This window comes from Sander lucioperca, chromosome 4 (genome assembly GCF_008315115.2).
Source record: "Sander lucioperca isolate FBNREF2018 chromosome 4, SLUC_FBN_1.2, whole genome shotgun sequence".
In the NCBI taxonomy this organism is placed as follows: Eukaryota; Metazoa; Chordata; class Actinopteri; order Perciformes; family Percidae; genus Sander; species Sander lucioperca.
The window spans coordinates 25150404-25175865 of NC_050176.1; the positions used below are offsets into that span (position 1 = coordinate 25150404).

Sequence of the window (25462 nt, forward strand, 5' to 3'; positions counted from 1 at the left end):
GGCACAGTTTCTGAATATGGGCTGTGTGCATTTCTCTGTGGATTGAGTATTTTGATACTTTCACAGTATTTATACAGCACCTTGACCTGCTTTATAATACAATAAAAAAGACAAATCTCACTTTTTACAATATGGTATCTTTAAAGAACAGCATGGGCCCTGAGTCATTTCCTTACTGCTTGACAAAGATCAGGCACCATGCTTTACTCCAGAGTGCTGCCATCTTACAGCTCTGCACGCAGCTGCTGCTAAATAGTCTCAGGAAGGAACTTGTTTTGGTGGAACATGTGTATGTTCAAAAGTAGTTTTAGTCGTGCAACAGAAAACTCAGATTGGACAGATAGTCTAGCTAGCTGTCTGGATTTACCCTGCAGAGATCTGAGGAGCAGTTAACCATAGTCCTCACAAATCCACCAGAGGTTAGAACACAACACAAAGAAAGAAGAAGGTAACGGACATCTGGCCGAAAATAGTGACATCCAGTGGAATTTGCGGCGGCACCTCGCGATAGCACGGCACGTTCTCACGATGTATGTTTACATCTGCTGTATACAGCGTAGACATACACGTGGATAGCTCAAAATGAGTACAGATAACACGCCATTTGGCTTTAGGAAAGTGGCGTGTATGTTTACGCGAAGTCATGATGCCACGTTGCCCTGACAGAGATGAAGGTCCCAGGGGAGCCTGGGTAGCTCACCTGGTAGAGCGTGCGCCTGATGTATAGAGTCTCGGTCCTCGCCGCAGCGGTCACGGGTTCATTTCCGACCTGCGACCCTTTGCTGCATGTCGTTCCCCCTCTCTCTCCCCTTCAGTCTAAACTGTCCTGTCAAATAATGACCTAAAAATGCCACACACAAAAAATCTTAAACAAATAAATAAGAGATGGTCCTGCTAGAGCTGAATTTGGAAAAGAGCAAAGAGATGAAATAAAAGATTCCCAGAGCTGGTGACTTCTGGAGTTATATCTATGCCAGTGATGGCCAGTAGACTGTATCCTGCTGGGGCTTTTTTCTACCTTTCTAAAAACAAGGTAAAAGGTGGTGCAGATGCAGAGTTATTGCCAGAATATCTGATTCTCTGCCAGTCTAATTTACTGCAGTGCTGAGGTCAGGCTTATGCCAACATACTATGATGATTAAAAGCCTACAGCCAAGAGCTTTGAAACATCTTCACTTTCTACCACTACCTTACAGAACACTCTACTGAAAAAGGGGAACTCCACTGATTTTACACATAAAAGTGTGCTATGTGAGCTGTGTGAAGTCTGATAAATTACCACAAGTGACGTCACGTGTTACGTTACGTTACGTTACGTTAAGTAAAAGTCCTGCATTGAAAATGTTACTTAGGTAAAAGTATGTAAGTATCATTAGGAAAATGAACTTAAAGTATTAAAAGTAAAAGTACTCAATGCAGAAAAATCCTCACATTTTAGTAACTGGAAACGATGTGGCAGCGCATCCGACCCCAGTGGCTCCTCCCACAGGTGGTGGGCCCATGGGATGGAGAGGGGGTTGCCATGTTGCTTCTTCGGGGTGTGCCCGGCCGGGCTCCGTGGCAAACCCGGCCACCAGAAGCTCGCTGTCAAGCCCTCCATCTGGGCCTGGCTCCTGACGGGGGCCCTAGGCTTCCTCCGCGTAGGGTAATTCCACCTCTTCATTGTTGATTCGTAGGGTTTTTGAACCATTGTTTGTCTGGCCCCTCACCTGAAACCTCTTTGCCATGGGAGACCCTACCAGGAGCCCCAGGCTCCAGACAACACAGCGGTTCCCGGAGAGGACCCTTGTGTTTTCTTCGGGTCAAATTTGACCCATTGTCTAAATGTCTATATCAGAAATATGAGTTTCTTTTTGACTACCTAATTTGGATTACCCAAAAAATAACACAGGTGATTCCATATGACGCACTTCACAAGTACAACAAAAGATCAGATCTTTAGTTTCATTGAATTTTGGGTGTTTTGTTACATTGTTTTGTATTTGAAAAAACTGAAATGTTTTGAAACAGTATCCAGACTGAACGTTGACCTTTCTGTGATTATCCTTCCTTTAATATTAGTCTAAATAATTCATCATTTCTGCTTTAGGTATAATTTCCTATAAATGAGGTTTTTAATTGACCATTACTTCCAAAAAATAAGTAATACGTGTAAAACTACAGTGGGGAGAAAAAGTATTTGATACACTGCCGATTTTGCAGGTTTTCCTACTTACAAAGCATGTAGAGGTCTGTAATTTTTATCATAGGTACTCTTCAACTGTGAGAGACGGAATCTAAAACAAAAATCCAGAAAATCACATTGTATGATTTTTAAATAATTAATTTGCATTTTATTGCATGACATAAGTATTTGATCACCTACCAACCAGTAAGAATGCCAGCTCTCACAGACCTGTTAGTTTTTCTTTAAGAAGCCCTCCTGTTCTCCACTCATCACCTGTATTAACTGCACCTGTTTGAACTTGTTACCTGTATAAAAGACACCTGTCCACACACTCAATCAAACAGACTCCAACCTCTCCACAATGGCCAAGACCAGAGAGCTGTGTAAGGACATCAGGGATAAAATTGTAGACCTGCACAAGGCTGGGATGGGCTACAGGACAGTAGGCAAGCAGCTTGGTGAGAAGGCAACAACTGTTGGTGCAATTATTAGAAAATGGAAGAAGTTCAAGATGACGGTCAATCTCCCTCGGTCTGGGGCTCCGTGCAAGATCTCAGCCCTTGGGGCATCAATGATCATGAGGAAGGTGAGGAATCAGCCCAGAACTACACGGCAGGACCTGGTCAATGACCTGAAGAGAGCTGGGACCACAGTCTCAAAGAAAACCATTAGAAACACATTATGCCGTCATGGATTAAAATCCTGCAGCGCACGCAAGGTCCCCCTGCTCAAGCCAGCGCATGTCCAGGCCCGTCTGAAGTTTGCCAATGACCATCTGGATGATCCAGAGGAGGAATGGGAGAAGGTCATGTGGTCTGATGAGACAAAAATAGAGCTTTTTGGTCTAAACTCCACTCGCAGTGTTTGGAGGAAGAAGAAGGATGAGTACAACCCCAAGAACACCATCCCAACCGTGAAGCATGGAGGTGGAAACATTATTCTTTGGGGATGCTTTTCTGCAAAGGGAACAGGACGACTGCATCATATTGAGGGGAGGATGGATGGGGCCATGTATCGCAAGATCTTGGCCAACAACGTTCTTCCCTCAGTAAGAGCATTGAAGATGGGTCGTGGCTGGGTCGTTCAGCATGACAACGACCCGAAACACACAGCCAGGGCGAGAAACGTATGATCTCTGGAATTGCAGACAAAGGTTTCTGTACAATTAAGTTCTGCTTTTCTGATGTATCAAATACTTATGTCATGCAATAAAATGCAAATTAATTACTTAAAAATCATACAATGTAATTTTCTGGATTTTTGTTTTAGATTCTGTCACTCACAGTTGAAGAGTACCTATGATAAAAATTACAGACTTGTACATGCTTTGTGTAGTGCATTTAATAGTAATGCTGTGATGTTGTATGAAGAGGAATCCGCTGACACTGTTCTCGATTATAAAAAGGTTTATTACAAGCAAAGATTCAGCATCAATTTTACAAACTCCTGCAGAGAGCTTGGAGAACGACCAACCCGAATTGTTCCAAAAAGTCGTTCTGCTGTTTAACACATGATATATATCCTGTGCATTATATAACATAAGGCATGCTATGTGTGAGTATATGATTGGAGCAGAGAACTATCCAATTGATGCCTTTTATCTGGCATAACTCCAAAAAAGGACTCTCCTGGACTCCCCTGTCTTGGGGGGGTCCCTTCTAATGTTAACAGTTTCCAGATGTTTTCAGCAACAGTAGGGTGAAGTTCATAGGACTCCCTTATAACAAACCTTTAGTGCAAAGTTTATAGAAAGTTATAGAATGTTCATATACTACATTTGTAAGTGGGAAAATCTGCGAAATCGGCAGTGTATCAAATACTTGTTCTCCCCACTGTAGTTATGAGTTTGTGTTGGTGCTGTTTATACGTGGTAGTGAAAAGAAGCGTTTAATGTAAGGTGACCAGATTTCTGAGACAAAATCCGGGGACATTTTCAGCTCAGAAGCGTAAATACCTCAAAAACAGATAATGTTTTTATCTTTGTAAAACTTAAAACGGGGACACTGCCCCAGGGACGTCACTAGACACAAGCCCCCCTAGGGGGGGTCCATTAACGTTTAAATGCATCAATCTGGTGCACTTTAAAAAGAAATTCAGAGGTTAGACTTGATTATTCTTATCTATGGATGGAAATATTTGTGTTGTAGCCTGAACTATTTTACACTTCAGAATTTTAACCATGCACACACAGGTTGAATAGTTTTTTCTTCATATTTTTGCATTAATGTCACTAGGAAACATACCAGTAGAAATATAGTATATTCATATTTGTAAGTGGGATATAAGTAAGTGGGATTGTCTGGAATCTGGCAATATAATAACCATTATGGTGGGATACACTGGTTAAGCAATTTACAAAAATGTCTGTGTTGACATAGTTTACATGAGAATACATTATAATTCCGGCCCAAAGTTGGAGACCATGTAGAAATTTTGTTGCAATTTCAAAACCGGATTCCCCAGGAACCGCTTGTTGTACCGATGCATGTGTTGAGTGAAGAGTTTGTGAGATATTTCACAGAGAGTGATGGGTGTGCAGAGATTTATGCAGAATGCAAATATGATAACATTTCATGTAAGTTCAATGTTAATTTTCTCGCAAACCATTTGTCACAGCAACTGGCGCTAATATCATTGGAAAGCTTAGATTCTGGTTGAGGTGGTTGTGCCAGACTCAGGCCTTTGGCTGAGTCTCTATCTGTCAGAGGGAGAGCAGGAGACGCTTGTGAAGAAGTTGGTAATTTCATGGCGCAGAGTCACACTTTTGCATGCGCTATATCCGTGTCACATTCTCTGAGCCCCCCTAAAGGTCTGATCCTAGAATCGCCCCTGCTGCTACTTCATACTTGTACTCCACTACACCTCAGAGTGAAATGTAATGTTTACTGCACTACATTTATCTGACAGCTTTTGCTTTATTGCTTCACGCCTGGGCTTGTTTTTCAACAGCTCATTGAGTATCGGATAAAATTAAAACTATTGAGGAAATATTTTCATTTGACATTGGTCCAGTATTAAGAGAGATCGCTGCAGTCGCAATGGTGAAACAAGCTACAATGTAAGTTAATAGGACGTCAATTGTCCAGCTTGTATTTACATTCATAAAAGTTCTCGTTTTGCCACTGACAGGCTCAGATTAATATTTTAAGTGTCTGACAACATTATGGAACGGATTTCTAAGGAGGTCGACCTTTCTGTTAAAGAGTAAGATCATTCTTTTAATCATAAAAACATCCACGAAATTGTGTTCGCTAAACCCACCAGACTTCATGTAAATAAACAGTAATTTTAGCATGTAAAATATGGACATTCTAGAACATCTCTGAGCTCTGAGCAGTTCAGCCAGAACAGCTCTGGCTGTCTTGAGCCTGCACGTGTAGGGTGCGCGTTTGGTCAATGTTTTCTTTCTTTCATCCCAATTTCGGGTCTGTCAGTCACAGTGAAAACCGGGGACATTTCCGGGGACAGCTCCAGCCGGGGACAGGTCACCGAAACCGGGGACTGTCCCAGGAAACCGTGGACTCGGTGTGAATACATTTTCGTATGATATCTAACGAGCCCGAGAATGCGTTGCAGAGTTAGCTACATTTTTGTGGTAAACATCTCTAAATGAGAATAAAAAATACACCACTTTATCTCACTTCCCAAGATGTTCTCAGCTCTTCAAATGCAGAGGAGAGGAATATCGAGAATAATAAGCTGGTATTTGGCATCTGAAATCCCCAAAGGATCCAAAGTGTCTTCTCCAGGTTTCTGCCTCCTGGGAATTGAGTAATGGAGTCACAAACTGTCACTGTCAGCATGCTTAAAGGCTAATTGTGTAGGAAGCGTGAGCTAAATCACAGGCTTCCAGAGTGTGTTCCCATCCTCGTGGGGAAAAAAGTTAAATCATAGACATCTGAAATGACTTTGTATCTGTGGGTGCTGCTCATTTCATTGCATTCAAATGCCATGTGATGTGAATACCTGCAAGGGCACATAGACCGTTATCAGGAAGTGTTTTTTTCTCTTTTAGATAGAGAGATACATAGATAGATAGATAGATAGATAGATATATAGAAAGATAGATAGATAGATAGAGAGATAGAGATATATATAGATAGTGAGAGATATAGATAGAGATATATAGATAGATAGATAGATGGATAGAGAGATAGATATATAGATAGAGGGATATATAGATAGATAGAGATAGATATATAGATAGATGGATAGATGGATAGATAAATATATAGATAGATAGATGGATAGATAGATAAATATATAGATAGATAGATAGATATATAGATAGATAGATAGAGAGATATATAGATGGATAGATAGATACATACATACATACATACATAGATACAGAGATATATACAGAGATGATAGACAGATAGATAGATAGATAGATAGAAAGATATATAGATAGATAGATAGAGAGATAGAGATATATATATAGATAGTGAGAGATATAGATAGAGAGATAGATATATAGATAGAGAGATATATAGATAGATAGAGAGATAGATGTGAAAAAGTGAAATCATAGACATCTGAAATGACTTTGTATCTGTGGGTGCTGCTCATTTCATTGCATTCAAATGCCATGTGATGTGAATACCTGCAAGGGCACATAGACCGTTATCAGGAAGTGTTTTTTTCTCTTTTAGATAGATAGATAGATAGATAGATAGATAGATAGATAGAGAGATAGAGATATATATAGATAGTGAGAGATATAGATAGAGATATATAGATAGATAGATAGATAGATAGATGGATAGAGAGATAGATAGATATATAGATAGAGGGATATATAGATAGATAGAGAGATAGATATATAGATAGATGGATAGATAGATAAATATATAGATAGATAGATGGATAGATAGATAAATATAGATAGATAGATAGATAGATAGATAGATAGATAGATAGATACATACATACATACATAGATACAGAGATAGATACAGAGATGATAGATAGATAGATAGAAAGATATATAGATAGATAGAGAGATAGATATATATATATATATATATATATATATATATATATATATAGATAGTGAGAGATATAGATAGAGATATATAGATAGAGAGATATATAGATAGAGGGATATATAGATAGATAGAGAGATAGATAGATGGATAGATAGATAAATAGATAGATAGATGGATAGATAGATATAAAGATAGATAGATACATAGATAGATAGGGTGGAACGGTACACTGAAGTCACGGTTTGGTTCATACCTCGGTTCAGACGTCACGGTTTGGTTCAATACAATGGAGGGAAAAGCAAACAAACAAAACAAAAATGCAGAAGGCAATTTTTATTTTATTGTGCATGTCTCAGGCTGTACCACCTAGTGTCCTACAGTCTGTCCCCTGAGCTAGCTGTAACAGCCTTTACTGTGTAAAGTAAGATGTAACACTAAACAATAAGTACCCCACATCATCTCCAGACTCCATCTGGAACTTGTAAACTAAATAAGACAATCAGCTATAAAACTGAAAATACAGCATCTCTTCTTTATGAAAGTGCAAATTACATATATACATAGTATACCATCAAATATACCAACAATAACAACAACAACAAATATGTGGACGGGATGGCATGTTGTAACGAGGTTCGAGCACATGCAGCAAATACTTGAAGCCCTATTTGTATTTGTATCTAAAGGCTGGTTAAGCACTGTAGGGAGGAGAAGTTGGACAGTTTTCTTTTGTCTCGTTCCAGCGATTGGTACAGCTGAGTGATGGCGTCGGATATGCGTTAGCATGTTAGATGTATTTCCACTTACATACCCAACAACTGCTGAACAACGCCGACACACAGTCCTCATCTTATCCACCATTCTCTCGCCTGTACTACTGGAACTGACCCGAAGACCGAAGTTTTCGAGGCCGGGACGGCACCAGGCGGGAGGGCATGACACGGGAGGCTCCAGGCTTCATCCATACAGTCTCGAAGTTTTCCCAAACTTGCGATCTTAAAGAGGCCGGCGGGTCCTCTAACTCTTGTGGGTCGCCACCACTCGCCATACTCGTCCTTTAGTGCTGCTATCTCTGACTCACTCACTGGACCGTCAAACTGATAAAAAACTGCATATAGGCGGAGCTCGGCTAGCTTCAGAGCTAAGGCGGGGCTACAGATTAGGTGTCCCTAGAACCCGCGTATCTAACAGTAGTTCCACATTACATTAGTTCTGCATTACATTAATTAATTTGCACGCAAGTTTTATTTATTTTTATACCATGTATTCTCCGTGTAAATTCATGTACCGAACCGAGACGCCCATACCGTTTCGGTTCAATACGAATACATGTACCGTTCCACCCCTAATAGATAGATAGATAGATAGATAGATAGATAGATAGATAGATAGATGGATAGATGGTTAGATAGATAGATGGATAGATGGATAGATGGATAGATGGATCGGTAGGTAGGTAGGTAGGTAGGTAGATAGGTCGATCGATAGATAGATAGATAGATAGATAGATAGATAGACTTTATTAAAACCAAATTGGGAAATGACTCTGTTACAGCAGCAAGTTACAAGGACATACACACATACTCACACAAATACAGAAATAGCAAGAAATATACTAGAAATAATAAATAAGAGTATCTAACAGTAGTTCCGCATTACATTAGTTCCGCACTACATTAATTAATTTGCACGCAAGTTTTATTTATTTTTATACCGTGTATTCTCCGTGTAAATTCATGTACTGAACCGAGGCGCCCATACCGTTTCGGTTCAATATGAATACATGTACCGTTCCACCCCTAATAGATAGATAGATAGATAGATAGATAGATAGATAGATAGATAGATAGATAGATAGATAAATAGGTAGATAGATAGACTTTATTAAAACCAAATTGGGAAATGACTCTGTTACAGCAGCAAGTTACAAGGACATACACACATACTCACTCACACAAATACAGAAATAGCAAGAAATATACTAGAAATAATAAATAAGATTAAAAAAAAAATAAGGTAAAATAAAATAAGATATAAACAGATAAAAAAACAACTAAAAACAACTACTGAAAAAAATATACTTAGAGGAATGAAAGGAATTTACATATACAAGTGTAAAATAGAATAGAATAGAATTCCTCTTTACTTGATGCCAAAACCTAATGACATAATGACATTAATGACACTAATGTCATTTAGCTCCCAAATGATACCACTGCAGGTCTGTCAACCTTGCTGGTTTTAGTGGGGTTTTGGTTTTCTTTTGAGGTTGTATAGCTAAGGCATATGATAAGCTGTTTTAACATAACATCGAAACATTTTTGATCTCAAAATAATTGAATTGTTGAGCTAAATAATTCAAATTATTGAGATAAAAATGTTTACATTTTATGTTAAAACTATGAGAGCCGTATAGGAAGTAATTCATACTTCTGTTTTACACACACTATCATAATCTTGCATATACACCACTATTCTCATACACACACACTACTATAATCCTTTTACATGTATGTATGAGAGGGTATAGTCGTGTATATGAGAGAGTATAGTAGTGTGTGTGTGTGTGTGTGTGAGAGTATAGCATTGTATGAGAGTATAGTAGTATATGTGAGAGAGTATAGTAGTGTATGTGTGAGAGTATAGCATTGTATGTGAGAGAGTATAGTAGTATATGTGAGAGTATAGTAGTGTATGTGAGAGTATAGTAGTGTATGTGTGAGAGTATAGCATTGTATGTGAGAGAGTATAGTAGTGTATGTGAGAGAGCATATAGTTAGGTATGTGAAAGAAAAAGTATACTTGTGTGTGAGAGAGTATAGTTGAAAAGGAAGTTGGTTTGATCAATCAGGAAGACAGTTTCAATTCTCACTTCATCATTGGCTAAAGGGGCCATTTTAAATGATCATTATCCGGTGGGCTTGCTGCTTTGAAAGTACAGCTAGCACCAACTCAGAGGAACAAGGAACATTTAAATCAAGCAGCAGAACCTTTAAGGACAAAAACAACCTTGTTGGACAAAAAAAATGTATTCTTATCTTATTTAGTTTCTTTTTCAAGGTCAGTTTTTGTTTGTGGAAGTAAATGGTAATGAGGAAAACATTGCTATCTTTTTCACTGATACACTGCGGTGTGTTCAGAGAATTGTGAGGGAAACTGACAATTTGGGACATGACAGTGTCATTTTGGAAAGATTCATTTCTGAGCTCAATGGTTATACTCGGACAATCTCTTTCTTGCTCTTGATTAACCAGCAGTTTGAAGAGGATGACAATCAGGGAAGCTTTGGTGTAGAGCTGAAGATCTTTGTCCAAACCCAATGGGACCCGACGGGACCTTAATTTCTATCATTTTACACGGGCTCGCGCTTCGGGTTGCGTGCGACAGTGCAGAGGCAATGCAGAACATTTTAGTTGGGAGTGACAACGATGAAATGAATGAAGACCCCTCAGTATATTTTGAGACTTCAAACAATGTTGTTGAGAAAATGACTTTATTTTCAATGAAACAGTTACAAACAGAATTCTAGAAACTGTAGACCCACTAGCCGATGACAGTAACCATGGCATTCAATTATGTTTGGGCCTGGTGAACTCTATCAGTGAACAAGTTCATTAGTGTCAAGGAAATTAATAAAGGTTAATAAAAGGCCAGTGACAATTTCTGCTTCACAATGTTGAACAATAAAATAAAATAACAAAATGGTTTCCTTTTTAGTCAAATGATTATTCCATTTTCAATTGTTTAGACAAGACATTAACAATGTATTAGGAAATGGTGAATTGTTGACAATGATGACTCATCAATTTAGTCAAGTTCAACAGGCAACAGATTTTAATAATGTATGTTCAGGAGTTCTGAGTGTTTTTAATGCAAAATCCATAGTTTCCTTGAAATCCTTGAATTTGTTCAGGACTGGCAACCGCAGGCAATTAATGCATGTGTTTGCGGGGGGTAAATGACGGCCTTGTCTGAGGGGCAGCTCATGGAGAAAATCCACTGAAGGTCGTGGGGAGAAGCCCAGGGGTGGAATTGCATTTGCTCCCGTCGCAAAGGCCAGGATACCCCCAAGTTGCAAGGGTCCCTCTACCTCTGAAAAAGAAATACACCAAAGAACACCAAAAAAGAAATTAAACCTAGCATGTAGAAAACTTTTAAAAAGGAGGGAAAGACAAAGACAGACAGAAGGGCATATGAAAAGATTTTTATTCCATAACTAGCAATAATACTTACCCTCAACATCCAGCAGGTAGTCCCTCCAAAATGCAACCACCCATTCCTCTGCCCTTCTTTTGTTGCTGCCCACTGCTGACAGTCGAATTTCAAAGAGCTGTTCTAGTACATCGGCTGTGAGTGGGGATGGCTCGTGAGAAAACAGCAGTCTGAAAGCATCTGGGTGCATTCTTATTGCATCAAGAACACCAAGGGTCTTCATCCCCTCCCTGAATCTGTAAAAATGTATCATGAGAAGATACAAATATCTGTTTTCAAATTGGATAAATTATCACACAGCACATGAAAGGGATGACTTACATGACAGTTCAGTGTTTGATTATGCAAAAAGGCCTTGTCATTGACAACTATCTAAAACGTGATGTTCTTAAAGTTATTTTATATGATATATGCAAGCCTTTATTCAGAGTGTTTGTAAGGTTGTACACTGGCTTTTAAAAATATATGTTGAAATCTTTAATTATTCTTACCCCTTGTAAGGTGTTCGGGTCTGTGGGACCCGTTTTCAATGTTTGCTAAAAGAAAAATTATGCTATTTATTATTTCTTCTAACTCAAACTCACTGGCCATGGCTCATTTTCTGTGAAGAACATAAAAAATAACTTATTTTCAATTACTGCACACGGTACACCCCCCCTACACATAACTATTACATATGAGGTGTTCAGGTCTACTGGACCCGAGTGTAATTATTACAATGTAATAATTGTAGGTGCTATGAAACTTAACTGTGTCCTCCTCCTAATTGGGCCTGCTGTGTGTGTGTTTGTGTGTGTGTGTGTGTCTGCATCTGTGTGTCTGTTCGTGTGTATGTGTGCATGTCTGAGTGTAGGTGCTATGAAACTATGTTGTCTTTCTGCACCTGCTATTCCCACACAAAGTTACAAAATTGTTACATTTCAAGTACTTTTACCTGTTGTGATTAAGTTCTAAGAAATAAGCACCAATAATGATCAAAAATCTTTTTTTACCTTTTTTATAATTGAATTTCCTTGTTTACTCACAAAAAACGAATATGATCATATGATCTCACAGGAGTAAATGGCAAATATGAACCATAAAGGATGTATATATCATTGGTAATTGAGCTAAAGTAAACCTCTGTTAAGTATTTGTACATAAATTGTTATGGCTGTATTGATTTAAAAGCCTAATAATGTGGTGGGTCCACCAGAACCGGGAACATTGGCTGTGTAACAAAAATATGAACACCTTAGAAGGGTTAATTATGTTTGCTAAAAAATGGAGTTACACAAACCTTTGAAGTGCTCCACTGACTCGATGAGCCACCTGAAACATGATGATATCCTCCACCAAGAGATCTTTGTCTTCTATGTGTTTCAAAGTCCTTAGACACCCAGCATTGGCCAGATAATCTGTAATAAATAATTGTATAGTATGAACAACACAAGATTAGATATATTAAACAAACAAATTTATATGAATGACATCTATTATTTAACTACTCAATCACAGTAGTATATTGAGCACTGACCAAGCCTGGTGTTAACATTCATATGAAAGTCAGAAACTAATCACACAAACTAAAGTGCAGATTGCAGAAATATATGTAACCCAAACACTAGTTCATACACAAGTGCCAGAATGAACCAGGACCAGAGGCTGCTATACCAGGTGTAGAAATATACATTTTATTTATATTACATCAGAACAAAACAAAAAGAAAACACACAATTCAGGACTGCATTACCAGGGAAACTGGTGTAGAGTTGAGCACCAAAATAAGTTATAACCAAACTGAGGCAACAATTAAATCAAATCCCATTAAACAACACTACATTTAACTGCACACAGCACACTAAGTTGCCCCAAACTTACACAAAACACCCATGCAAAATGGTTACTCCACCCTTCAGTTCCCCCCTTCAATACAGCCAGAAACACGAGATATGGCCCATTCAATGACGTAGTGGGAGCGCAATAAATCTAACATAAGTGGGAAAAACAGTGGTTGGCTCTCCCAATTACGTCTATTTAAAACAAAAGAAAACAAAAACACATTAGGATACAGAATGAAAACTTTAAAAGATACATTTCACAAAACATGACCAATGTAACAAATATCATACCTTGCTTGACTTAGAAGCACATTCCCCTCCCCCTGTTGAAGACAGGCAGGTGACTGGAATCTATATTTTCAAATCTTCATGTTAAATTTATATTTAATAAAAAGGCTAATATCTTGTTTAAAACCACCTTGAGCATACCTGTGCTTTAGCTGATGTGCTTAAACAATCACTCCAAGCTTTGGACCCTCACCACCATGAAGATTCTAACAAATAGCAGGTTTAACAATTATTTAACTTATCTTAAATAAAATGAGCTAAAACATGATTCATGGTGCTAGTTCTAGACATGCATTACTAACATTGGATTGTTAAACATATTTCTTTTAAAAATGAAACTTATTTAAAAAAAATAAAGCCAAACAAAGGCTGGCCTCAGCTGCTCTCTCAGGTGTGTCTGACTGCAGCAAGAAAGATCCAGGTGAGCTTCCCTCCCCTATTTATAGACTCTGCCCCTTTGCCTGGGTCCTAGTGCTAGACTCTCTCTTGCCTTCCCTATCACATCTACCCCCACTTTAAAAGGTCACCGTCCCGGTGACAAGAAAAACTAAACTTGTTTTGTGTTTTAAACCCATGGTCTAAACACTGCATACACTAATTGACTAACGGCTTGGGGACTGTTATTGTCACTGCAACTTCTGTCATTTTCAGCAGGTCTGCATACAGACTGTGGTAGATTAAAGGGGTTCATATGACGGCCTGCTGTTGTTCTACGGGGACGTCTCACAAGAATAGGGGGGCTACTAGAAGACTCCTCATGTAATAGATCTTCCGAGCTGTCTCGCTGGGGCTCTGGTTGTATTGTAACTGGTGGACCTTCAGGTAGCAAGTTATGGTAAGTGGCTGACAATTCCGAGTTTCCAGAGTTTGGGGGCTGGATTTGAATCATTATGACACTGCCCATTTCACTTTCATCTTCAGTGACATCAAGATCATTTTCCTCTCCTTGGGGCAACCTGTGTGATTCAGATGAAGGAGGGTCAGCCATGTCAACAGCGGCAGTAGAAGGCACAACTTTAAGCTCTGTCCTGTTGATATTTTTCTCTGGCCCTGCTTCATTCTTTGGTCGGATCTTGTAAACTCTTCCTTTGTCATCCAGACAGTGCACAACGTCATAGATTGTATGGTCCCAGTGATCCTGAATTTTATTGCGTCCGAGTGGATGGTTCCTTCTTAAAACAAGCGTTCCTGGTACCAATACCTCTGTTGCATTTGGAATCAGTTGCCTATTCCTACGTTCAGCTGCCAGTCTTAGTTGTTCATTGGTATGTTTGAACACAGTCTTAAGCATTTTTTGATGCTCTACTACCCAGTCCTGGGTGGCGCCTGGCGCCAAGTTGTTATCTGCAGCACCCAGCAAAAAATCGACAGGTAGCTTAGCTTTTTGTCCAAACATTAGCTCATATGGAGAATAACTGGTGGAAGCATGTTCTGTTGTATTGTATGCGAAAAGAATCTGAGGCAGGTACTGCGGCCACTTCTTCTTTTCAGGTGGGAGGCTACGGAGCAGGTCATGCAAGGTGCGATTGAATCTCTCACACTGCCCATTGTCCTCAGGGTGGTATGGTGTAGTGCAGCTCTTTTCAATGCCATATATCTTACACAACTGTTTTAACAGCTCCCCTTCAAAATTTCTGCCTTGGTCACTGTGTATACGTTTGGGTACTCCATACACATTAGAGCCTGGATCGGGCCGAATTTTTCCGTCCGAACCCAGCCCGAGCCCGACAGAGCCGTGACCGAACCCGGCCCGAGCCCGTCAGGCATTATGATATTTATGTCCGAGCCCGACCCAAGCCCGACACAGTTAAAATCTCGTTGTTTTTTTTTCTCATACTAATCACACATGTACGTTTGTTTGTGTGGAAAGCCCGCTTTTATTAAGCAACTGGAAGGCATTCGGAAATGTCAACAGATGAGCGCATCAGCGCACACGGGGGAACAAGCTCACGTTAATAAGCTGTTTAATTTAAAATGTTCAATGTGTTAACCTTTCCTGCTTGCTTCGATTCCGACCGTGATCAGAAAACCAGGGGAGACTCGTTACCTCCAGGGCCGACGTTATATAACGTCGGGGTTAAAATCCCGTTTCTGGTGAGCAGATGAATGAACTTGGTTTCAGTCTGGAGTTTATCTCGGACACCGCATACACTGTCTACAAAACTTAAACTTATTCCACCAACTCTGCTCCAGTCGCATCTACACTAAGGCATGGATACCCGACCCGAACCCGACGGGTCCCAACGGTACCCGACGGGCCGGGCCGGGTTCGGACAGATATTCTCTACCTCGCTTCTGCCCACTTTACACACACACTGAGCTCTCTTAAAGGAGCCGCAGCACCATTTTACAACAAATGCCTTATCACGCTGATGTGACCGAGCCCGACCCGAACCCGACCATCATTTCTAAATATCTGTCCGAACCCGGCCTGGCCCGTCAGGTACCGTCAGGACCCGTCGGGCTCGGGTCGGGTATCCATGCCTTAATACACATAAAACCATTTTTCTGTTAGAATTTGAGCTGTAGTGTTAGCTTTCTGGTCCAAGGTTGGATACACTTGGGTAAACTTAGAGAAAACATTTGTGATGACAAGCACATTCTCTCGGCCATCCCCAGCTTTCTCTAGAACAGTGAAATCAATGGCCAGAATCTCTAGCGGTTGGGACGCCATGATATTACCAGGGAATGTTCTAACTTTAAGCTGATTGGCTTTAGCTACTAGGCAGCGATTACAATTTTGGCAGTATTTCTCAATATCTTGCCACATGTGGGGCCAAAAGCATCTCTCCCTCACAAGGTGTGTGGTCCGTTCAATCCCCTGGTGACCATGGTCATCATGGATGTGTTTGAGCACCTCACCCTTAAGACATTCAGGGAGAAGGAGTTGAAAGACTTCTGCCGCTGTGTTTGGTGGTCTGATATGGCGATACAAAACCCCATCTCTCAGACAAACCCTGTCCCATTGTTGGACCAGTTTGCGGACACCTTGTGGTCTTTTTGTCAGTTCTTGTTTTGATGGGCGCTTCGCACGCTGCCAGTAAGACTTAAATGTACCAATCGCTTGATCTGCTTTCTGCAGTGCTTGTAGATCAGCTTTTTCCCGCATTGGAAGAGCCTGAATTGCTAGGGTAGTGACAAGTTCCTGAGGTGAAATCTGTGGCCCCTGTTTTGGCTCCTGCATCATACTGGGTATTTTGATGCCAGGGGTCACTGAAGAGATGGAATCATGTGTGGGCTGCCGAGACAATGCATCTGCATTCCTATTCATAGTGCCTGGACGATATTTGACCTCAAAGTCAAATGCAGCCAGCTCTGAAACCCAGCGATGCAACGTCGTCCATACCACAGGCCAATGTTCACTGTTGAGGCTTGAAATTGTTTAAGCTGATCCTCTGTTGGTCTTGATTGCAGCTGCCACCACTGTTTTTCCCACTACACCTCGCTATGCCTATCACTATACAACCATGGGCCTGCTCTACCTGGTGAGCTACTCAGGCCCTCTCACAATGAGATTCTTGATAAATAATCATCAGTAATGTGGATATAATAACTATGTAGGCAAATAACAGAACAGTTACAACAGTCTGGTAAGTTCAGAAAATTAAATCACTTTACTGTAATGCAGCCTTTAAAACCAGGAAAAGACAACACTTATGTCGTATTATGATTGTCAAATAATGCTGCTGGCGAATACAGTTTATTTGCTCTTAACTTGGCTTTCTTTATTGTCTCATTGCCAACGTCTCGGTAACATACATCAAACGTTTTCTTTCTCTCTTCTTGAACTCTTCCTGTTATGATACGTGTCTGCCTAGCAGCACGCTCTCTGATTGGTCACTGGGAAGTACAACTTTATTAACACAAACAATGTCTTGACATCTCCCCCTCAAATTCTCCCTGTCCTTAAGACTATTAGAAATATAACAGTATCCTAAACCATAACTTTCCATCTTGTAAGTGCTGATTGTAAGTAACTGTTTCCCTTCTCATTCAACTCATGACCTTTATGACTAACAAGAACTGAACTAAGTTTAACCATATATTTCTTACACTACACATCCATCCTCACCACTGGTTTACACACTCTACCAAACCTGGTCACGGTCAGTCCTTCCGGTGTTACTGTAGGACCTTTATTATTGTTGCTCAGTCCTTGTGGTATTTCTTCTGTTGACTCTTTGACTGTGTGCCCAGTGTCTGTGTTCTCCTTTTCTGCTCCCCTTGGTATCAGTTGTAGATGACTCCTATTCCTTCTCACCTCCCCTCCCCTTGGTGACTTCACCTGGTAGGAGCGTGGAGTGCAGCTGTCTTGAATGACCACTGCTGGTCCTTTCCACTCCTTTTCCTTGTCCAGTTTTGACAGGACCTGATCCCCTGGCAGTAGAAGCGGTAAGTCCCTCACACCATGTCTCCTATTGAAGTAGAATGCCTGTTGTCGTTTTGCCTCCTCATCTCTGCGCCGAATGACGTCTCGGTCTGGCCACTTTGGAATCAGGTTCCTTTTGAGTGACGGTAGTGTGGTCCGGATCTTGCGACCCATGAGCATTTCTGCAGGGCTCACTCCCGTAGAGCTTGTGGGTGTGGCCCTGTAGCACATTATAGCCAATAATGGATCTTCCTGTTTGAGGATGCGTTTGGCTGTCTGGACAGCACGCTCCGCGTGCCCATTTCCTTGTGGGTTGTGCGGGCTGGATGTAGTATGTTCTATGTCATACTGTGTGCAAAAGTCTCTCCAGGCCTCACTAGTGTATTGTGGCCCGTTGTCACTGACTATCTGTTCAGGGATGCCAAATCTCGCGAATGTAACTTTCATTGACCTTATCACCTGGTCTGTTGTGGTTGACGTCAAATGTAAGATTTCTAGGTATCGTGAGTAGTAATCTGATATCACTATGTATTGTTTTCCTTTATACTCACAGATGTCGGTGGCTATCTTCTGCCACGGTCTCTCCGGCAGAGGAGTTGGTTGTAGCGGCTCTTTGCGCTGTGTACGTCTGTTTGTCTGGCAGAAGCGGCATGTGTCCACCTTGTGCTTGATATCCGCTGATATCCTTGGCCACCACACTGTTTCCTGTGCACGTTCTCTGCATTTTGACACACTTTGGTGTCCTTCATGTATGCGGTCTAATATTTCTTGTCTCATGGACTGTGGAATAACGATGCGACAACCTATTGTGATGAGGCCGTCACACACAGACAAGGAGTCTTTCATTGTGTAATAGTCTTTAACACTGTCTGTGATGCTACTCACATGCTTGGGCCATCCATCTCTGATCAGCTTCTGAACCTTTTGGAGCAGCTCATCCTCTTGTGTGGCTGTCTTGATCCTGTCCAGCTTGTGTTGTGAAATAGGCCAGCTGTGAGCCACTGCATTTACATGGCAAGCGATGATCGCCTCCGTTGTGTTGTCTTTGTCTTTGATGGGGCTGCGTGACAGGGTGTCTGCGATGACCAGCGTCTTTCCCGGTGCATATTCAGCTTTTGCGTTAAATCGCATGAGTCGCATCAAGAGTCTTTGACACCTCACTGGTACTGTATCTAAATCTTTACTATTTATCAGAGGGACCAGTGGCTTGTGATCTGTGATCAATCTGAATTTCTCCATGCCTACCAGGTATTTCTCAAACCTTTCACAGGCCCATACTCCTGCTAAACATTCCTTTTCAATTTGCGCATACCTGGTTTCTGCGTCTGACAATCTTCTTGAGCAGTAGGCAAATGGCTTCCAGCTTTCGTCATTCAGTTGCAGTAGAACGCCTCCTAGCCCAAAACTGCTCGCATCTGCTGAAACAGCCGTCTGTCTTTGTGGGTCATAGTGAGCCAGGACGGGTGATGTAATGAGGGCTTCTTTCAGCTGCTGAAACGCCCGATGCTGCGGCTGGTCCCAGGTCCAGGCGGTCCTTTCTTTCAGAAGGTCATACAGAGGGCCCGCTGCCGTTGCCATGTCTGGTATGTATTTGCTCATATAGTTTATCATGCCCAATGCACGCTTTAACTCATGCACGTTGGCGGGCTCTTGTAGCTCACTAATGGCGCTCACTTTGTCTGGATCGGCTCTTACCCCATTGGCGTCCACTATGTGGCCCAGAAATCGCAGCTCTGGTTGTCTGTATACACACTTTTCCTTGTTGAGCTTAAGGCCTGCCTTCTCCATTTTCTCCAGTGTGTTTTGTAGGTGTCTGTCATGTGATGCCATATCCCTTCCATGAACAATCACGTCATCCATGTATGCTGCCACGCCCTCCAGGCCCTCCAGCAGTTCGTTCATCTTGCGTTGGAATATTTCTGAAGCAATATTGATTCCGAAGGGCAGTCGCTTGAAGCAGTATCTGCCGAAAGGCGTTATGAAGGTGGTGAGGGTGCTGCTTTCTTCATGTAGTGGTATCTGCCAAAAACCTGACGCTGCGTCAAGTGACGTAAAGACCGTAGATCCCGCTAGCTTAGCTAGTGTCTCTTCTGTTGTGGGCAGTTGGTATCTCTCTCTTCTTATGTTTTCATTCAGTTTTTGGAGCCCCACGCAGATTCTGATGGCACCTGTAGGTTTCATAACTGGCACCATTGGCGCGCACCAGTCTGTTGGTTGGGTCACTTTTACGATCATGCCCTGTTCCTCCATTCGCTGTAGCTCCGCTTGGACTTTAGGAAGAAGTGGCAGAGGGACTCTTCTGGCGGTGTGTACAGCGTATGGGACAGCCCCCTCTCTTAGGTGGATCTTCACCGGGTCGGTTTTGAGCACCCCCTGGATTCCCACAGCTGTCCTAATCTGCTGTATTCTCTTCACCATCCCCATCTCTACCGCTGTTTCCCTGTCTAGCAGGTTGCTTACTGTAGGCCCTCTTGCTACGTATACATTAAAGATGTATTTCTTGTTTTTATGCAGTGCGCTAGCAGTGAACTGGCCCATTATGTCCAGTGCCCCGCCCGGGCTATCTAAAGGTCCATCGGGCGCCTCAAGCTTTCTTTCAGGCTTAAGAGCTCTAAATGTTTTCACGTCCATTACAGTGACATCTGCTCCTGTGTCGATTCTAAATCTGACCGGAGTGTATCCTATACAAATCTCTTCAGTCCACTGTTCAACACTACTTTGCTTTATCTTACTTACTGCGCCTAGGTAGAAGCTTTCCTCTTCTTCCTTGTTGTGAGTGACTTCCCTCACTAACTTAGAAAAACAATTTCTCTCCCAATGGCCTTTTTTTCCACATTTTCTGCATTCCGACTCTAATGCTGGGCATTTGGTTGGGATTTTGTGTTTTTCTTTCCCGCATCGACGGCACTTGGAAACCCCTGAGCAGTGCTGTCCAACGCTCCCCTCTTTCATCTGCGGTTTTTTCCATTCTTTCTTTATCGGATGCCTGTGTTTCACTTCTTGCACGGTGAGCTGTGCTTGCTGCTCTTGTTGGGTTAACTGTTGTGCTGCTTGCCTCACCATTATCACTGCTTTTTCTAGAGTGAGGTCAGACGTTAATTGCATTCGTCTGGATAGTTCTTTGTCACGGATTCCCACAACCAGTCTGTCTCTAATGTGTTCGTTTTTCTTTTCGCCAAAGTCACAGTTTTCACTCAATTCATGCAGGGCCCGTATGAACATCTCCGCCATTTCGCCTGGCTTCTGTTGTCTCTGGTGGAAACACGCTCTCTCGTGTATTGTGTTCCTCTTCGGTACGAAGTATTCATCAAACTTCGCGAGCACCGTTTCATAATGGTTCTCGTCTTCCTCCTCCGTGAAGACGAATGTTTTGAATATATTTTCGGCTTCATTGCCCATAGCATAGATGAGTGTGCTAACCTGAACGTCACCGTCTTCATAGCTTAACTTTGTTGCCGACCTGAATCGTGTGAACCTCTGTCTCCACGCAGGCCATTCACCCGGCTTTCCAAAGTTGAAGTTCTCCGGTGGTTTAAACTTTGCCATCACGTCGGTTCCGTTTTAGAACACTTCTGACACCATGTCAAATAATGCTGCTGGCGAATACAGTTTATTTGCTCTTAACTTGGCTTTCTTTATTGTCTCATTGCCAACGTCTCGGTAACATACATCAAACGTTTTCTTTCTCTCTTCTTGAACTCTTCCTGTTATGATACGTGTCTGCCTAGCAGCACGCTCTCTGATTGGTCACTGGGAAGTACAACTTTATTAACACAAACAATGTCTTGACAATGATATAAAGATATCCAAAACCTAAGACAATATCTAGTCTCATATCATGATATCCATTTATATTGATATACTGCCCAGCCCTACTGTCAGATACATCTAGTGCAGCATGTTTCCCTCTGAAATGATGAAGAAGTAAAGTAGCATGAAATGGAAACAGCAACAACCTTAAAATCATACTTCACTATGTACAGGAGTAACTCAGTACATTCCACCACTGAAGTTCAACCATGAAACACTTATTTAAACAACTTATCCTGATTATATACTTGTTCAAAATATGCTATCATGGAGTCAAATTTCATTTTTTTATTTCCTGAGACATCAGGCCTAAATCTTAAGGAAGTTGTAACTGTTTTACTAAACTTTCAAAGTAAAAAAGGGCACATGAAGGCAGCATTACAGGTCTGTCAAACGAGTCCTTCCTTATTATTTTCATCAAGGTTCTTTCACTAATCAAAAGAAGAAGAATGAAAAATATCAAATTCCTCTGACATAACACTGCATTAGAGTGAGTAGCTCTCATCAGTTGCAATAGGATTTTGGATAGCAGATGCAAAGCAAACCCAAACTGTCACTGGCTCTTTTGTTTAGCTGTTTATTGATGATTTACACTAGATGGCAGCTTTACACAATCCATGACCCATGAGGAGGGCTCATTAGACATACTGCACTTGTTTGATATTTTCAACAGCGTGCACGTTAGCAGAATGCAGCTGGTCCAGGCTGAGCTGAAGTTACACTTTAGGTGTCACATGATAGCTAGCTTTTCTAACCTGTTTTCTTTTGTTGCACAAATTCCACCTTGCTGGGAGTGGAACATTGAAAGACATGATGACAAATTACAATTGTATTTTCAAAATACAGCATGCCAAATAAAAACTTTTTTTATGTGTATAATAATAGTAATAATAACTTTTTTGTATAGCACCTTTAATAACACTATTATAACATTCTGTGTTTAACGGTTCATTTTAATGTTGAAAGACATCAGTCCAGTCCAGATTAGAGATGTTGAGTGAAACACTGAGATTCCCTGAGGTAAGTGAAGTTAACATGTTGTCAGCTTAGATGCTGTGAAGCCAGTCCACAAGTCAGCTACCAATGAGAGTGAGCCGTGGGAGATAACACACCTGTAGTTGGCTAAGAGCTAAGAGGGGGCAGTTCTTGTTGTTGGCGTTGTCTACGGCCCACAGTAGCCTGAGTTCAGGCAGAAATAAAGTGCAACAACTAGCTAGCTAACATCTCGCCGTCTGCTTTAGAGGGACGTTACAATAGTTTAAAAAGTGCTTTGACAGAAAACAACAAAAGCACATACAAATCAATACAAATAGCCTACACATATAAACATCATTGTAATAGGGAAAATAGAATACAGGACAGCTTTAAAGGACAGAAAAAGACAATTGAATAAATAAATTAAATTAAATTAACAGGTGATAGGGTAAAAAGACAATAAAAACATGAAGCAGAATAACACAACGAGATCAGCTGTTGTTGTCCGGGAATATTTGCTAAAGAGGATTATTCAGTCAGCCAATTTCGCGGATGAAAAGCCAAAAGCTCCATGCAGGACCCAACATCCTCACACAGTATACCGCTGCACTCTGCACTTTCTGCTGATGCCTCTTCCGCTTTGGTCATTTGTTGCTGACTGTAGTAGGCTACGTCATTAAAAAAACGACGACAGATTCACTCCTGACTACGACTACGTAGGAAAGTATTAATTGCTCTACTTAGGAGGGAACTGTGTCAACGTGATACAGGCAACAATCATCATCATCATAAGCAGACTTCCGTCAAAAGCCCGCGGTGAACTATTGTCAACATCCTGCCATGGACACTAATATCTCAGGTATAAAGAGGACAGCAGCAGGGGGTACACAGACTTCAAAACTCTCAGAAAGGTCAGTAACCAGCACAAACACACCAAACAGCTACGTTACTGACACCTAAACGCATCTTATGGCACCTAATTATGAACGTATGTGGTTAAAAACTAGTAGTTAATGCGTGTTATACACCCTCAGGGAGAATACTGAACTTTAAAAACGGTATGCAGAAGACAAGGTTTAATATGGAAAGGTGTCCCGTATTATCTACTTCCCGCTGTTGCTGAGGCTCCGGAATCAGTTGGCGGGGGGGTGCTGAAGAACAGCTCCCGTGTCAGCCAGGGCAAACACACCGAATAAAAGCATAACTTGATTGGATTTAGAGTTATAGTCTAAAGAGTTTGCCGAACTGAGATGGGGACAGTAGATCCCAGTGACCCGGAGGACAACACAAGGGTTAATACAGCACCTAATCTAAAAAGGTTTCAGATAATCTTCTTTAGCAATTCCATCTGCTAAATAAAATGACCTGTTACGAAGCTCCAAAACAGCTACTAAATGGACAGGGAGGTGAGGTCGTTTCATTAGCTGCTGTTTCCATCGCCAAGAAATAACTTTGAAACTCTGTGTAGTCCACTAGTATTTATTGGCGAAACATCCAATAGATATTGAAACCAAAGTGTTGGTGATGGCTCTAGCACTAGAATCTTCTTGGCTGCTGTCAAACCCAAGGGCGTAAATCCCAGGGGGGTCGTGGGGGTCAGGACCCCCCCCCCTTCTAAGGGTTGTCCCCCCCTAGAAATATCATTAAAACAATGCTGTGTATTGTAAATAACATAATGATGTATAATTAAAATATATGTGTAAGTAGTAAAACAATACAAACCCCAAAAAATGCTTTTTAAGTTTAGAAACTTTTTGAGTCCCCCCTCCCTTGCCTCACAGTGGTTTGGTCCACTGCCTGCTGTACGTTAGGAATCGGATCTGCACTCGACTCACAGTCACATCGGGTAGTGACAGGAATGTAGTAAGTAGGTGGTTCAAGGCTATTTTATTCACATTAAACATCGGATGAAGTTGTTCTTTTCTCAAATAGAAATGATGCTGAGTAATTAATGAATTAGTCATGACAAAAAGTTTGCTATGTTAGTGTAATATAATGTAATGTAATGTAATGTTTAATAGCTTGTTGGATAGAAATGCACCCACTACAACTAACGTTGTACGTTATGTGTGTGAACTGATATTAGGGTTAATATTGGAGATCTACAGTTGTGTTTGAAGTGGCTGATCAGTTCAATATATATCCTCTGTCCCAGACGAAACCTAATATTTATGCGGAGGACGCAAGATCATTTTATAATTATAATATGACCGCGTGGTGAACCTATGAACCTAATTCATATTTGATGAGCTTTACCAGTGGCTCACTAATTTACATTATGATCAGCTAATTTAACAAGTGTCTTTTATATGGGGATACTTTTTCAAAATAAGTCATTATGTTTTAAGGTATTTTTGTGGCTTGTGTACACATGTCCTCTACGAGTATTATTGTGACTGTATAATTTGTGTCCCCTTCAAAAATTGCTCTTCAGAAATTTTATGTTTATTGTCCCCCCCTACTGTTAGATCAGATTTACGCCCATGGTCAAACCGAGCAATATCTGTTGTGTTCTTTTGGAAATTCTTTTTACAGTCATTATTAACCTTTGTGTGGTCCTTCGGCCTTGTGCGAGTTAGGTGCGTGCATGCAACACAATCACATACACAGGGGTCTCTGCGACCCCTAGGACGAGGCGAGGCGGTCCATGTGAAATGAAATGCAATGAAATGAAATGAAATGAAGGGAGGGTCCCAGAGACCCGAAGGATCGAGGCATGGGTAAAATGCAGAGTAATGCAGAGTCATGCTTAATGTTTTATTTATTTATTTGTTTGTTTGTTTGTTTTTACGACTGGCGCACCCCGGAAGTCCGCCCTCAGACGAGCAGC

At 41.1% G+C, this 25462-nt stretch overlaps 1 protein-coding gene and 1 long non-coding RNA gene across 2 annotated transcripts; both read right to left on the bottom strand.

Annotated features, from left to right (window-relative positions):
• Positions 1–10975: 10975 nt before the first annotated feature.
• Positions 10976–12766, bottom strand: LOC116051174 (G2/M phase-specific E3 ubiquitin-protein ligase-like). Its single transcript, XM_031301422.2, has 3 exons — positions 12650–12766; positions 11392–11606; positions 10976–11250 (listed from the first exon to the last, which is right to left on the bottom strand). The coding sequence occupies exons 1-3, from the start codon at positions 12688–12690 to the stop codon at positions 10976–10978; spliced, it is 531 nt and encodes a 176-aa protein (XP_031157282.1). The 5' UTR covers positions 12691–12766.
• Positions 12767–13097: 331 nt separating this feature from the next.
• On the bottom strand, positions 13098–13839 carry LOC116051170. Its single transcript, XR_004105295.2, has 3 exons — positions 13620–13839; positions 13482–13541; positions 13098–13382 (listed from the first exon to the last, which is right to left on the bottom strand). It is a non-coding gene; the product is annotated as an uncharacterized LOC116051170 (long non-coding RNA).
• Between the last annotated feature and the right edge of the window lie 11623 nt (positions 13840–25462).

Excerpts from the sequence above, each read along its gene's own strand:
- LOC116051174 (XM_031301422.2), bottom strand. The coding sequence starts at position 12,690 with ATGTTTCAGGTGGCTCATCGAGTCAGTGGAGCACTTCAAAG. Across the intron at positions 11,607-12,649 it reads GTCAGTGGAGCACTTCAAAG|ATTCAGGGAGGGGATGAAGA; the intron begins GTTTGTGTAACT and ends ACATTTTTACAG. Across the intron at positions 11,251-11,391 it reads CTACCTGCTGGATGTTGAGG|AGGTAGAGGGACCCTTGCAA; the intron begins GTAAGTATTATT and ends TTTCTTTTTCAG.